The following is a 16,449-nucleotide window of genomic DNA, read 5'->3' as shown; positions in this document are numbered from 1 at the left end:
AATTGGTAAAGGACTTTGCTAGCATAATAGTTTTTAGGCTAATGTGAAAATAACAGTTTGTTGTGAGTCATAAATTCTTAAAAAACAACCCTACGATAATTTATAATTATTTCTTATTTATTTTTTGTAATCTAGAATAGGCTGTTATTCTAACAATAGATTAAAAACTGTCACATAATCTTTTCTCATTGGTAAAATATGAAAATATTTAAGATTCAATTGATAAAATTGAAATGTTTATAACTGAATTGACAAATATTCGCTAGATTAAAGACTTTTTAAACAATTTTTCTACGGAATTTGTGTGTTGCGCCAATGCCTGCATGCTTCTTCTGGGTCTAAAGCTGGGTAAAAGCCAATGACTGGCTAAATAATTTCTCATTGACTATTTCAATTAAAGCATAGATTATAGCACAGTCAGAAAGAATGTAGGTGCCTAATCTTGCAAGATTGGTCGAACTGTCTCGAAGACGATTTTCATCTACTAATCAAGTTCAACCATGACAACTCTGTTTTTTTCTCCTTGTTAGTTCCCTGATTTTCTTCTAATTTGAACTTGTTTTCGTTTTGTGTTGGGGATGAAAGGGCCTAGTGCCGTTTTCTGAGCCATGGTTTGTCCCTTCATGAGCCCACCGATAGTGGAAAACTTCCAAAGGACCAAGGTAGCAAATTGTTTTCTTTGGATCTTAAAGAGCATTTCACGGATGACAAAAAGGGAAGGAAGTGGGTAACAAAAGTGAAGGAAGTAGTACTTCGGCAGAGGAAGCATAAACACAGAAGAGCACATAACAAATTGATAATCACATGAAAACCTACTCCAAAGCAATGTTTGACAGTTCCTCCCGTCACACCCGATATCTAACAAGAATAAGAGATGACTCGGCTGTTCTTCCACCCAACAACACAATCTCAAACCCAACTATCAATATATATATATATATATATATATATATATATATATATATATATATATATATATATATATATGATATAAACTAACAAATTGGTTACAACATCATAATTTTTGTAATCCATAAAAAAGAATATGTATGTGTGTAACTATGCAAACTCATCTCAGTTATATATAGCTTGGAAATATACAACTTACTAAAAATCTCTATCAAAAAGCCTTGACATTAACATTAATGCTCTCGTTCTATTAGCCACTAATTGACGGACCTAAACAACAATTAAGATGAATGGTGTGAACAACTATAGCCTAGAGAATAGTACATCTCTTCTAAATAGATCAATATCCACTATACAATTTACAAAATGATATTAGTACTTACTTATCCATAAATCCGTATATAATATGCACTTACAAGATTCAAATGAATTATATCGCTTTAACAAACTCTTATATGTATGATAAACATTACTTAAATCCATAATATCATAACATTAATGATTTAGTCAATTGATCAATTTCATAGTATATGACATGTCAATAGTTCATTCCATCAACCAATCTATTGCTTAATATCAAATCAAGGTCACGACACAATGCCTACTAATAAAAAGACTAAGATTTCGTCCTTGGTAAGGTGTTCACCTATAATCGATCGGTGGCTCGGCCCAGAAGGATTTCCTCATACCAATATGCATACCCAAAAATCCCAACCGAGTTTAGAGTGATTATGAGCATCAAACCATCATCTTCCAATACCAAAAATCTAATTCATAATTAATATCATATACTAGGGATATAACTTTCGCAACTCAGCTTATCTACTAGAAATACTTTTCATAAAGCAGTTCTCAAATTATTTCAGAACTCACTTCATAAATCAAATTTGAAAAACAGTGCATTTCACAATACCTTTCATAACGTGTTTCTAAAAACATTCACAAATGGCCAAATAATAGTAAATGCTTGATCCAAAAATTTATGTACTAAAAATGTTTTCATAACTCATACTATATTCATCTATATTGCTCTTGAAATGTGGGTCTACAAACTTGAAGAAGATATAGCATCATTTAGTTGGTAAGGCCTAAAACCAAACTACAAAAGTTACTCGAATCGTCAAACCTGCAATCCTATCAAATAAGCAAGAAATATAATCAAGATCAAGTAAAACGCTACCTTAACTACGATTCGGCTAAACCTAGTTTACTCGCTAATAAAATAACTCTTACGCTCTAACAAAACTCTCATTTGAAGTGGATATTCAAAAGTATCCACAGTGCAGAACTGGTGCCCCAAATTTTAAAAATTCTTTCCAATCAACCGTACCTCAAAATCGATTTCTTTCAAACCCCATAGCTCCACAACGTTGTAAACTCAGCCGCCTTAAAAATAAACGTCACCGTCAACGTCAACACCGCGAGTTTGCCGCTACGTTTCCCGCAGGATGACTGGATTTTTCAGATTGGATGGAAATCTTGTAGTCTTGGTTCTTCAATTATTGGTCTTGTTGAAGGTGATTTTTCTAGCGTGTCAACCGCGGCAACTTTGCAATTGGTGTTTTCCATCAAGAATAGGAGTTGGTTCTTTGCATACAAAAGTCGCAGCAATGCGCATGCCGAATCTCAGTTATTCCAAAAACCATGGATCTCTCATCCTCTCGATCTTAACATCAATCCTATTACTCTTACCTCTGTTTAATCGCGTATCCTACTGTCAACAGCCATATGTCGACGATGAGCAGCGGCTCAACTGCTCATCCACATTACCTCAACTGAAAGGCTACCTCTGCAATGGCCCTCAAACTCAATGCCAGTCCTTCCTGACCTTTCGATCTACCTCAGCATACAACTCACCGCTCACCATCGCCTCACTGCTCAACTCAGACGCGTCGGACATAGCCACCATCAACAACATCAAATCCACTGCCGAAGAGATACCGTATGGTGACTTGGTCATAGTTCCAGTTCCTTGCCATTGCACCGGAACTATTTACTCGCATCATGCCTCTTACACTGTGGTCAAGGATGATACCTATTTCAACTTGGCCAATATTACATTCCAAGGCCTTATCTTTTGCCAGGCTTTCAATGATCAGAACTACTATAATGGTGAGGACCTTGCTAGAGATGCACATCTGCGGGTTCCACTAAGATGTGCATGCCCAAGTACTAAGGAGACAGCAAATGGGGTTGAATCCTTGCTTACATATCTAGTGACACACGGCGATTCTATAAAATCAATCGCAGAAAGATATGGCGTCACTGCGCAAAGCGTTATGGAGGCAAATATGTTGACGGACACCTCTGTGGTGAACGCTTTTACTCCCATCCTCGTTCTGCTTTATTGTGCAAAAAATTCCAAGAGTTCCTTCTGTTATTGTCCTAATGGATATGCCGAAGGTGCACCCAGAAATGGCCTCAATTGCATGCCTGACCAGAAGAAGTTTCCTTTCAAGCTGGTTCTTGCGATAGGTAGTCATCAACTCTCTGCTAATTCCGTCCAGCAACACTTCATGCCTGTTGCATCGTGTGCTATTTCTGGCTCTGATCATGGCAGTACGAAAGTCTGTGACTATAGCAACGAGAGTTACATTTGATAATGCAAAATTATGCATCCAATACCCAAAAAAAAACACTCAAGGGTGAAATTATTCCAATTTCTTACCCGCCATTTTGCATACTACAGTTTGGACCATAGTACTTCCTTTCCACTTATGTAAACTAAGCCTTCTTGCTCTCCGCATCCTATCTACCAAGCACCTTCCTCCATTTGACGCACTTTATCTCTCTGATGATTCTTCCTTGCTTATAGATTGAAATACAATGCATAAATCTCATTTGCAGTCTATTGGTATTTTTCACACAAATATTCATCATTCCCTTCTTTATTTGCAACACGATCATTTAAGTCCACGACTTATTCTCTCCTAAGCTATGGTTTGTGATTAAATGTCGTCACAACTAGGGATGTTGCAGTGATCGTGATGGTACACCTTTAGGATCGGCAAAGTAACCAAGAAATTGCAGGCAGCAGAAAACTTTATGGCTTCTTTGCAAATTTGCTTCCAGAGAGAAGTAATGTAGAAGAGAGTTCTATTATCTACTGCAATAGCCAATAAATAGGCTGACTTAGGAGAGCATGCGAGTTAGTATTCCAACATGTTCCACACTTGGGAATTGTAAAATCGGATTGGTCATATAAGGCGATATACAAGGAGAATTTTGACTAGATGAACAAGAATTTGTTATCTCACAGTTTCCTTGTTTGCTTTAGGTACCGGCATAGGTATGGGAGTCTTGAGTCTTTCCCTGCTCAGCTACTGCCTGTACAGATATCTAAGGAAGCAAAGAGACAGAATTGTCAAGGAGAAACTGTTCAAGCAAAATGGCGGTTTGCTGTTGCAACAAAAGTTCTCACGTTATGGAAGAGATGGAAAAGCAGCAATATTCTCTGAAGAAGATCTGCAAAGAGCAACGGATAACTACAGCCAGAGCAGGGTTCTTGGTCAAGGTGGGTTTGGCACGGTTTACAAAGGAATGCTACCAGATGGTACCATAGTTGCTGTGAAGAAGTCGAAGGCCATCAACACAGGCCAAATCAAGCAGTTTATTAATGAAGTGGTTGTTCTATCACAGGTTAATCATCGGAACATTGTAAAATTGATAGGATGTTGTTTGGAGACCAAGCTTCCTTTACTAGTGTATGAGTTCATCCCTAATGGCACCCTGTCCCAGCATATTCATCAGCAGGACAAAGATAGATCTCTTTCATGGGAAGATCGTTATCGAATCGCGTGTGAAGTTGCTGGAGCAGTAGCATACATGCATTCTGCAGCTTCAATTCCTATTTATCACCGAGACATAAAACCTTCGAACATTCTGTTAGATGACAATTATACTGCAAAAGTCTCTGATTTTGGTACCTCAAGGCCAGTTCCATCTGACAAAACTCACCTGACAACAGCTGTGCAAGGGACCTTTGGATACTTGGACCCGGAATACTTCCGATCTAGTCATTTCACAGATAAAAGTGATGTGTACAGTTTGGAGTTGTGCTTGTTGAGTTACTCACAGGGGAAGCCAACATCCTTCTCAGGAGATGAGGACGGAAGACATCTAGTTGCAAGCTTTGTCATGCTAATGAAGGAGAGCCGTTTGCCAAAGATCCTAGATCCTGTTGTGGCCAATGAAGCGAAGGCGGAGGATGTTCTAGCAGTGGCGACGCTAGCCATGAGGTGTTTGAGATTAAATGGGAGAAAGAGACCTCCTATGAGAGAGGTTGTGATGGAGCTTGAAGGACTTAGAAAATCTCAGAGTTTCTCTCAGACCAGCCAAAGTCCTTGTGTATTCGAAGATGGACTGCCTGGTGATGCCATTGAAGAATCAATAGATACCACATCCATGTCACTTAAAATTGAATCCATCTCTTTATAGACATCAAGCTAGAGCATTTGGCATTCATTCTTCAATTTTGTTTATCCCAGACAGGTTCAAAGATAGCATGTGTAGCATCCAATTAGCAGCTACGTGCAGTTTGGCAACTTTCATATCTTTTGAGGATTTTCGTTGTTTTACTCTTCGTTGAGAAGAAACGATTCGTTTCCGGTTTGCTGTTGATGCCAATGTGTTCTTCTGGGATAAACTAAAAGACTGAAAGAGCAGATAACAAAAATGATTGGCAAAATTATCCAGAGTGTTTCTTGTGTGATAATATGGAAGACTAAAAAGAGCATGCAGTGACTGGAAGAATGGTTCCTTGTGGAGTAGGTGAATGAAAATACAGTGCTTCTTAGCTTATGTTTCTTGATCACATCCCACATGGGCCAAGTAAGTGCACTTGGTGCCTAGTTTTGTTTGGTTTATATGCACAAAATGGGTGCCAGAACAGTTACTTTTGACAAATACTCTGAAGCTGTCCTTAGTTCTCTTGATAACCTCACTATCCTCTCCTTGTAACCAAATTCCCACTGTCAACAACCATGTGCTGGCATGGGGCAGGAAATTGGCCATTCCCCTGCTTCCACACTGAGCTCACACCTCTGCAATGGCCCTCCAGCCTCGTGCTGGTCCTCCATGACGTTCTGAGCAACCCGGGGATAATACTTGTCTCTCACCATCAGTTCACTCCTCGGCTTGAACTCTTCCGTTGTAGAGCCATCAAAAGCATTCCATCCAATACTGACAAGATATCCTCCCGGAAAGCTTGGTCATTTATCCAGCTACGTGCAATTGCTATGTAGGCGTCTACTTGCAACTTGTCTCTTATATTGTGGCCAGCAGCTACACATACTCATCAACTGCCAATCTTACTTTCCAAGGCCTGGCCTCTTGCCAGGCAATAGCTGATCATAGCTACATGGATGATGGTAATTCTAGCCTAAATGGAAAGCCAATGATTCTGCTAAAATACGCATCCCCAAGTACTCATCAAACAGCTGAAGGGGTCACATCCTTGCCTAAAGGCATGGCTTCAGCACCCAAAGCACAAAGGAGGCAAAAATGTCGCCAGCCAACCATGTTGTAGATCCCTTTCTCCTATTCTTGTTCCCCTAAATAGCAAGGTAAGGGTTTCTGCTATCGTCCCAATAAATACATCGAAGGCAGAAGCGAAGGTGGACTCAGATGCATAAATAACCGCACCAAGTTCCCCACGAAGCTGGTTCTCATGATGGGAAAGAAATACTCCCCTGGTGATACCATTTCGCTAGATTTGACACGCTCTTTCGGTGTATTTGGCTCTTGAAGTAGAACGACTGGATTACTAGGGTCGTCGATGTCAGAAAACGAATTGCAAGAAAGTTTGCTTATAATTTTTTTGTTTCATAACATCCCTTTAGGTGCTGGGATTGGTCTGGGGGGCTTGGATTCTTCTTGTCAGCTGAGATATGGAGAAATCAGAGAGAGAGAGAGAGAGAGAGAGAGAATTTTAAGGTGAGACTCTTCAGGCAAAATGGTGGATTGCTGTAGCAACAAAAGTTCTCTTTTCAGGAAGAAATGGAAGAGGAGCTTTGTTGTGGTTGATGATTTGCCGAAGGAGATTAGCCGTCCAAATTGGCAGAATGAGAGGAAAGCTTCGTTGTGGAACGACTGATCAGAAAAGCATTGTCCCTTGACCTTGACATGTGTTAATAAATCAAAGAGTCGTCTCTTGCATTTCTTTAGGCAAGTTTCATGGAAATGAGTAGACATTCATGCTTGTTGCCGATATATTTAGCAAATATTAGAATAAGCATCGGTTTAGAATCAACCCTAACCGACCTTGGACTGGCTCAGCCCATCTTGGTCAGTTCCCAAAAGGATTGGGTCGATCCTTGGTTTTGAAATCCTTAAACCAGCACTTGGTCCTTGGTCTTTGGAGTTTATGATTGACCCAACTTGACCAATTCTAACTATATATATTTATAATACCATATTTTAGATATATTGTATATTATATATCAAAACATTCTTATATCTATTCTAAAGAACAACCCTAATTTTAAACGGCGACAAATGGCATTAAATGGCATTAAACAATGTCCTACTCCTCCAGTATCCTTGTTCTCCAATTTTTTTTTTATCTTCCTTCTTTATCCTCTTCAATTTTTACTTGAAAGAAATAACTTTTCATTTGTGATCAACGCTCACCCCACTTGCTGTGAAACGCTCAACGCTTTGCTCAACGCTCACACCGATTGCCTCTATTCATTGGCCTCACCTGTCACCAAGTAAACTAGAAGAAAACAAAGCCCTGTTAAAACCCTCTTCACTTGTGAGCAACACTCGCAGTTCCCCGCTCACCTCATGGCTTGCCTTTGTTCACTCGCCTCACAACTCGGCCCGGTTGATGGATATATAATTTGAAATGATAGTTTTGGTTTTTAGGGAATACAAAAAATGAAACAAAAAAATTATTGATTGGTCCCAAATTGACTCTAAAATCGGATTGAATTCATGGAGGTAATCCGGTTCTCGGTCCCAAGTTTATTCGAGTTGGTCCTCGATCCCTTCCCAAAATTTGGAAACCAACACTTTGCAAGTTGGTCCATGGGTTAGCTGCTGCATCGGCCCAACCTGGACCATGATCACCACTAGCAAATATTGTAGAAGATGAAAAATGGATAATCATTAATATGTCCAAAATGAAAAGGCCTTCATTAAAACATCTCATGATATAGTTATTTAATACCTGGTAGAGACAGTTTACATCACTAATATATGAGAAAGAAACAAAATAAACTTCTATGGCAAGTTTAGATTTATTAACCTATATATTGAATTACAGCCAAATTCAAGAGTGAAACGAATAGATCTTTGATCTATTGTTCTAGAAACATTATATCAGACCAGATGAGATGCATAGTTATTTTAATTAATGTCAAGTGATGTGTCTAATTATAAATGTTAAAGGAAAGTGGGAGGGAATTGACCTTTTGCGATGATATGGCTTAACTACAAAACTCCGTTCTACCCAACTTTCTTATTATTTACAGATGCTACTTGATGGTACCGTAGTTGCTGAGAAAAAGCTGAAGACCTTTGACAGAAGCCAAATCAAGCATTTCATCATTCAAGTCGTTGTCCTATCACAGGTTCATCACGGTAGCACTGTGAAATTGAAAGGATGTTGTGGACACCGAGCTTCCTTCGCCAGGGCATGAGTTTATATCCCCAATGGCACCCTGTCACAGCAGAGTAATGAAAAATACAAAGCTAGCTTGCTTTCCTGGGAAGACCACTATCAAATTGCATATAAAGTTGCTGGAGCAGCAGCGCACACACAATGTCATGGAGACGTAAAACAATCTAACACTATTGGATGACAAATACGATGTGAAAGTCTCTTGAGGTTTTCACACTTCACGGCCAGATCTATTATGACAAAACTCACCTAACATTCTGTGCAATGTACATTTGGAGACTTCCAATCTAGTCGATTCACACATAAAGTGATGAGTGCAGCTTCCAATATGCGTTAGTCAACTTCAGGGGCAGATTACCAACATCTCATGTAGGGGACGAAAAAGGGAGACATCGAGTTGCCAGCTTTGTCTTGCTAACAAAGGAAAGCCGTTTGGCAGAGTTGTCATGGAGCTTGAAACTATCAGGAAAGCTTATAGTCTCTCTCCAAAGCTGGACTACACAGTGAGACCAGTGAAGAGTCGGTGGGCGGTACTCGTTCTAAAATTAGTCCCTTTAGTACATCCTGACAGCTTTGTAGAATACACAGGTATCATGCTGGCGTAGAAAGCATCAAAAGATACCTGTCAAGTTTTATACAAATTTCATTGTTGATTATTCCATCTATAGAAAGAAAATGACTTTCAGTTTTCTTTGTCCCAATCATTGGTGAATGGTGGATTGAGTGTTTTGAGAGATGCTACGATTCACACCACTCCTATCACATACCATCGATTCTTACGAGCGATTCTCATTTGCAGACATCAACTTTCTCAATAACTCGGCAGAATATATCTACCAAATATATTGAAGCTACTCAGCTCCCCATATCTCCGTCCTTCAGGTATATATGGGCACTGAACTGGTGCCTCCATCCATCAGGAGCCTTCGTTTCCAAGTTCCATAACATTGTTTATGGGTTGGCCAGAGTTAGCCTCTAAGTAGCACCTTCTGCATTTCCAAATTGCTTTTTCACAGAATGCATAGCACAAGTACTATAGAATGATTTACAAGTTCATACTAAAACATCTGCAATGTCACAGCCTAACACAGTTATCATCAGATATGGTCTCTTCAGAAGATGCATCACTGTCGATGACAATCAAATCATCTTTTTTACCAACGTGATGCTCAGAAGCCTTGGCAAATTCAGCTGCTTCATGCCCCGTTTGCAATGAGAAGTTGCCTTCAAAAGCAGCACTATCAGAGGGCTGCATATTACCTGGCCTCAAGGCGTTGCAGCTACCACCTACGCTGTTAGTTGATCCCAAGTGTGGCTCACCAGAATCTGAATAAGGTCCAACTATCTGTATATTGTCGGAAGGAGAAATGGAAGAAAGACATGAGGACTGAGTTTGCTCGGTCAACCTTGGCGGAGGTGTATTAACAACTTCCCTCAACCAATGGGGCAAATTACCTTCCACTCCTCGAACCCCCCTATAAAAGCTCCCACTAAGCCTTGCCGTTGCATCTCTTTCCATATACTCAAAAGACATTCTATCGCAGTTCTTCTCAAGTAAATCTGCATATAGATTTCTTCTAGGATAATCACCCTGGAGCTGCTGAATGCCATAGTTGAAAAGATCTGGACAATTCAGGCGGCGCCTCTTAGTCTTTCTATGAGCATATATGTTCCCAAGTGAGAGTCGGGTCTCATCCATCACATTTCCTCGTAGAGTCCCAGGATTAAGAAGATAATTACTAAACAGCTGATCCTGTGTACTTGAGGTTTTGAATTGCGGTGACCAATGACCACTCAAAAGTTTAATCTGCTCGGCCTCCCATCGATCAGCAAGGTCCCTCGCCACCCTGCAAGGTGAGAAGTGCAATCTCGGATCCCTTAGCATGGCATCCCAATTATTCTTTCCGTACCTTCTCACGCCTATCCAGAGAACATCCAACTCCTCTTCTGACCACATATCAACATATGGCTTAAGCTGGTCTCGCATATTTTCTTTTCCAGCCAAAGCTTTAGCTCGATTCATAATGTTATCAAGCATCTGTTTGTGTCTGTGAAGCACTGATCTGTGGCTTGAGAAAACTGGGGGAAATGCATGCAGCATGAATTCTCTATCACTCCAAGGCACTGAAGTGGAGCTGTTTAAATAGGCGCACCCACCAATCCTAGTTTCAGTTGGCAGATATGAACCTGCAAACTGAGATCTGCTTAACGTTTGATCCATGTAATGAGTAGTATCAAGTCCTAACTGGAGATCTTCTCTTGCATCAGGACCATGGAAAGTAGCCGTTTCTGGGGAATTTATTGGCGAGCGCAATGATTTTTTAGTTTCACCATCCACAAGGAGCTGAAATTGGAGGATGAGGCACCAATCATATCTAGTGCAAGCCACAATGATTCCAAGAACAATTGACAACAAGCAAACAATAATTTTACCACACAGCAATATCTTTAAGCAATGTAAATGAATAACAAAATGACAAAAAGGTATGGTATACAAGAAAGATCATGTTTTGTCTGCTGGCAATTCATTTCTTGATTAAGAAAAGCTACCACTCTCAGAAATAAAAGCACGATAACAAATAAGAGCATGTTAACAAGGTGGAAATGCAATAGGAAAAAAATACTTACCTGCATGCATTTGATCTTTGGTGAAACTTCCGTCATCAAACAATTGGAAGTCAAATCATTGTTGTGCTTGGCATGAAGTTCCTCATCACTACATGAATTAGTATGCACTTGTCTTTGGTTGAGGGATCGACATTCTCCCACCGTCTCTTCTATGACATTCACGAAACCTGAAGTAGACACTTCTTGTGAGGGAGAGCCATTAAATTCATTTGGGGAGGGAGATGAGCTATGAACAGCTCTAGACCAACAATTTGCTGGTTGACTCTGAAAATCCACGTTTAAATTGATGCTTTCCCGTGTAGCACGAGAATCTGCACAGGTCAATCGATATTAGAGTAGCTGAGGCACAAAGCAACTTGTTATATAATTCCATCAAGAAGTATAAATCTATGATATTATTGCCACAGAAATATATAAAACACTGTATATGCCCTAAGTTCATGTCTCAATAATGCATCTAAACTACAGAAGGGTCAAAGGAAAGACATACCGGGGGGTGCAATAGACAGATTTAAACATGGACTATATAATTCTCTTCTCCCAGAGTCTGGTTTAGATGTGATCTTGCTACCATCAACTGAAAATTTTTGAGATTCCTCACCAGTTTGCAGTCGGCATTTAGAACCTTCAGTTCGTTTGCCACTGCCTGTGGCGTCGGCAGTGGAGTTGTCAACTACAATAGATCGGGAGGACTTAAGAAGAAAGTCTCTCTTGACATTCAAAGTATTATCAGAGTTAACATCTGCTATTGATCCAACACTAGGCGAGGCACCACTAGACTTTGTTTCCACATTTTGCACTTGTTTCCCCTCAGTCACGCTGTTTTAATGAACATAACAAGCAATGACATAAAAACGTAAGCTCATACACATAGTAACTAATTTACTGATATAAGCATCAAAAGAGTTTTGTCAACATACATCTTTTTTCCAGGAAAAGATCCAGAATGAGTTGATATCAAATCAACATCTTTTATCTGAAGAGGGGAAAAAAAAGATTTTAGCACATATACATCAGTGACTAGTAAAAATTTGCTTTAACAGATTTCGGTGTCCAACTAAGATGCAAGACACATCAATAATAACAAGTGTTTGCTTGACAATCAACAGTTGTTAGTAATTAAGTTTCACTTCCATGGACATTACCAGGGGAGCTAGGGCTATAAACCATCATCTAGACCAGATTTGGTACTAAAACAAAGCAAATAGTCAATCCAAATTGGTTTTAGAGTAATATTTGCCTCCATGTTCAACTCAAATTGAACCCGATTCCATCCTAATTCATCCCTTAGTCCAAAGTCAGTAGAGGCCAGCTTATCAATACTGACATGTCATTATTTTGCCAAAAATGATGAACCTTTTCAAACAGAGGCAAAGTCCAAGACAGTAAGTGTAAAATGATCACGATTGTGATCATGCCAGATGCAAACTGCAGAGTCAAAGGAAATTCCATTCTATGATGATTGTGGAACCATGATTTTTCAAAAATATTAGACTGAGAAATACTAAACCAGGCCAAGGGACCACAACACATAAACAGCCATGTTGTTGGCATCTCCTGAGTGGCTCACTAGACCTCTTAAGAGAATGATGCAATGGACTTGAGTTAATGATGGCGCCCATTTGTATAAGTACAAGTGATTACTATTGACATGACTTCTTGAACAGTGTAACACAAATATGATTACTAATAAGATGAATGAGAAAGCCACTTTCATGTCCTTGAGTGTTGTTTAAATGAAACATCAATATAAGATCCTGCCCTAAAACACAGATCAGTGATGGTAATCTAGAGAAAAGTTACTGAGACAACCCCCCACAAATTATACATGCAGAAACTAAAGATTGGAAAAAGATGAAAAACCAGAAAGCCAACAAAAAAAATGGAAAATTGTGAAATGGAAAGAAGACACACTTGATCAGTTATACGGATCCTATGTAAATCAGCCTCAGGCATTTTTGACACTGTTCCCTCATCTTCAGGGCAGCACTGACATGTTGCAGCAGACAGACACTGTTCGCCATGAATGAAGTTGATCCCTTGTTGAAGCTCCTTACAAAAGTTCTTCTCGGGTAGCAATTTGCTTTCTACATCAATGCCTACACACTTTTTCTTTATGTGCCTTCTCTTGAATGTAATTAATGGAGTGGGTGATTTCATTTTCTCATGCAACTTGCCAGATACAAAAGCTGACTTCTTCTTAAAGAGTGAACCATTGTCCTCCGGGTTTGATGTTCCTACAGATAAAACCTTGCCATCCGGAAAGCCACACTTTTCCTGAAATGTTGAATTTAAGCTATAACGGCCTTCCTTCTCAGCATCAACAGCCAATAACAGGGAATCAGTACAACAGACTGAGCAGCCATCATCAGATTTGGATTCGGATGCATATATTGGATAGGACTCCGAATGGTCACCATTTTTCTGACCCTGTGACTCCGTATATGCTGTAGACAATTCATTGAAGTTCTGAACAGATGCATCTGTAGAAGGATTATGCGATAGATGTGATTTAGATGCATGAACAGCCAATAACGGTGCATCAGGTTCATTAGTGCTGTCATCCTCCTTAAGCCTCCAAGAACTACCAGTGGGTGAAGATGCCAAGGGATCTTGTTCTGTGAGACAGCTGTGACTTGGGCTTTTGTCATGAACATGCTTTAAAGTAGGGAAAAAAAAAAAATAATATCAGGTGAGGACTGCAGGAACCACAAGATAAGTGCTGAATACTGCTTAGTGTACTGAATTTGCAATTGAAACCAGTAAACAACTCTATGCTTGTGAAATAATAAGAATTCACGCAGACAATGCCATAAAAGATAAACAGCTGATAGTAGTCATTTGATGGTCAAATCTCTTCTTGAGACAAAATAGATCTGTCATGATACACTGCAGACACCAGAGATAATATCCTGGGATCACCACTTCACACTTGCACATGCAGCATCAGCTCTCTCAATTCCCAACTGTTCTTCTAGTTGTGAAAAAAAAAAAAAATGCAGTCATCAACTATAAGCACATTGGAGGGTAACGAGTATAACTCACTAGCTAGTCTATATAATCTCCAGCAAGTAGCAACTTGATATCCTGATACATGAACCTTATTCAACCTCTAGGACCCGAATATTGCATTTGTGGTTCTTCCTATTGATACAGGTTAGTCTGTATCACAAAATGTGGTATTTTTTTTTCCTTGCAGATGTACCATCAGACTATTGCCTAAGCTTTAAGGTCGGACTAAAAAGATTCTATTGCCTCATTTCTACTGCATATGTTAGAGATCCTATTCACCTGCTACTTTTCAATTCATCAGTCCTACTTAGTCTCCATTCAGTTAATCACATCCCAGGAAAGAATAAAATTTCAGTGGAGAAAAAAATGTAAAATGACAAAATATCTGGCAATTGAATAGACTATAAGATTTTCTGCATATCTTTACAGGGGTCAAATGTCATAAACCAACAAAGACAGCAGATTGCTCCATATGAATTATGAAGTATTTCCATGAATCTCTAACCTCAAATACGGGTTTCCCTAGTTGACAGGCTTATTAACTAGCAGATGAAAAATCATAGGATTATGATTTACAGCAAAATTTAACAGACTCTGAGCACGCATGAATGCACTGAAGCTGCATAGATATTCCAGCCAAAAGTTTTACACATCATACCAGCATATTTGCTACCTGATTTTCCCAAAATTTGTTTTCACATACTTCTTTCGCGCTTGGTGTGATTGCCAAACCTTCTAAAGCTGAATCCTCCTGTCCTGGTTCTTGAGCAAGACTTATTGTTGATGATGGCCGTTTCCTCTTGTATGTCAGAAGCACTTTTTTGCCAGACATTTCTCCTTCCAATAAGTTCTATACCTACAAAGTAATGTCTAGCGACATATCAACACTAAAATGATGCCAAGCAACTATACACACCAAGACAGAAGAAGCAAAGGAGGTGAGGAATTCAACATGACAGGGATCAACAAAGACAAATCATGAAGATACAGAAAGCAATCGCAGCCCGAATCTAAATACAACAGGCAAAAAAAAGACCTTGCTTTGAACTTGGCATTCTTATAAGAAGTCATTTCCAACCTTTCGAGCATAATAAAAATGAAAGAAATCCATAAAATCTACAACATTCTACAATGAACAAATTAAATGGAAGCTGCATTTTCCACTTGCCTATGTCCTCCTACACACATTACATAACGTTTAGTCAAGAACAAATTTCCTCAAACACAACCAAACTTCAGCTGAAAAAGTACTTTAAAGCCCAAAATTTCAACATTTTGCTTCACATTCTCAACAATACTCCCCACAAAGCCTCAGCAACCAACAGAAGACGAACTCACCGCACCATCATACCCTTCACTACCTCTGCTTGTAATCAACAAATAAGCAAGAACAGACACCCCATAGCGAAAGACAACTAATCCGAAAGCCGCGCACAACGAGCAACAACCCAGATGATCATACCTCTATACCAAGTCCCAGAAACCCAAACGAACCAAGGGTAGCTTCAAACTTTTTCGGTTTCTCTCTCTAATCTCTATGTGGGTACCGGCAAGTTTGAAACTTTTCTCTCTCTACTGTGTCAAAGCGTGAAGCTTTATTACCCGGGCGTTGCTGGTGCAACAGATAGAGAGAGAGAGAGAGAGAAGAGAGAGAGTATTGAACAGTGGTCTTGATCAAAACGTTTCGTTTCCCAGTTTCCGACGTCAATTCAATTGTCATCTCAGCGTATACAGGCTTTTTCGAGGGTGGCCCACACACACAGACACGCGCAGAGACACCCGACGCACAGAGAGTTGAAGCGTGCGATGCATGGTCGAGAAGGAGCTGCGGAATGCCATGTCACCGCTGTCGGGGTGGGCCCGCTCACCGTGGCACGTGGGAACTTTGTTCGAGATAGAGAGAGAGAGAGAGAGAGAGTGGGAGGGAGGGAGTCATTCTGGGCCCAAGTCCAACATGTTCCAGTTGGGCTCTGAAGATGTACTTCGTGCTGAGGCCAGCAGCATGCAACGAGGTGGACTTCTTTTGATTTGAGTGAGTGACTGTCTCATTTGGATGGGAGTAGGTTGGTTGGAATAGAAATTTGAAGCATTCTAGTGGAGGAAGTTCACCTACTTAAGAGCATTGGATAGAAAAGGACTTGACATGATTTATGTGGATCAAGCTCACAAAAAGAGCATTCAAAACGGTGAATTATGTTATGTCGTAATCAATGGTACAATGATCAAATTGGTCTCTCGTCTTTTTGTTCTTTTAATTAGAGGTTGGTTCCTAAACA

The 16,449-nt window shown here is 39.8% G+C and overlaps 2 protein-coding genes across 4 annotated transcripts; one reads left to right on the top strand and one right to left on the bottom strand.

Annotated features, from left to right (window-relative positions):
* Nucleotides 1-2,520: 2,520 nt before the first annotated feature.
* On the top strand, nt 2,521-5,577 carry LOC120287542 (wall-associated receptor kinase-like 9). Its single transcript, XM_039300363.1, has 2 exons — nt 2,521-3,384; nt 4,187-5,577. The coding sequence occupies exons 1-2, from the start codon at nt 2,526-2,528 to the stop codon at nt 5,344-5,346; spliced, it is 2,019 nt and encodes a 672-aa protein (XP_039156297.1). The 5' UTR covers nt 2,521-2,525; the 3' UTR covers nt 5,347-5,577.
* A 2,859-nt stretch (nt 5,578-8,436) lies between these two features.
* Nucleotides 8,437-15,861, bottom strand: LOC104456923. 3 transcript variants are annotated; one of them, XR_005545778.1, is made up of 8 exons: nt 15,636-15,861; nt 14,832-15,029; nt 13,076-13,819; nt 12,082-12,137; nt 11,652-11,980; nt 11,162-11,472; nt 8,783-10,877; nt 8,437-8,573 (listed from the first exon to the last, which is right to left on the bottom strand). XR_005545778.1 is itself a non-coding variant. In XM_010071826.3 (7 exons), exons 2-7 carry the CDS (start codon nt 15,003-15,005, stop codon nt 9,609-9,611), a joined length of 2,883 nt encoding a protein of 960 aa, XP_010070128.2. In that variant the 5' UTR covers nt 15,006-15,029; nt 15,636-15,861; the 3' UTR covers nt 8,437-9,608. The 3 variants fall into 3 exon arrangements, 2 of the variants coding, with proteins under 2 accessions (XP_010070128.2, XP_010070130.2); XM_010071826.3 differs by having other exon boundaries at nt 8,437-10,877; XM_010071828.3 differs by having other exon boundaries at nt 8,437-10,877; nt 14,847-15,029.
* Nucleotides 15,862-16,449: the final 588 nt, after the last annotated feature.

The sequence above is a fragment of the Eucalyptus grandis genome, chromosome 8 (assembly GCF_016545825.1).
Source record: "Eucalyptus grandis isolate ANBG69807.140 chromosome 8, ASM1654582v1, whole genome shotgun sequence".
Taxonomy (NCBI): domain Eukaryota; kingdom Viridiplantae; phylum Streptophyta; class Magnoliopsida; order Myrtales; family Myrtaceae; genus Eucalyptus; species Eucalyptus grandis.
The sequence above is the reverse complement of the archived record's forward strand: the minus strand, read 5'-3'. Positions and strand labels throughout refer to the sequence as shown.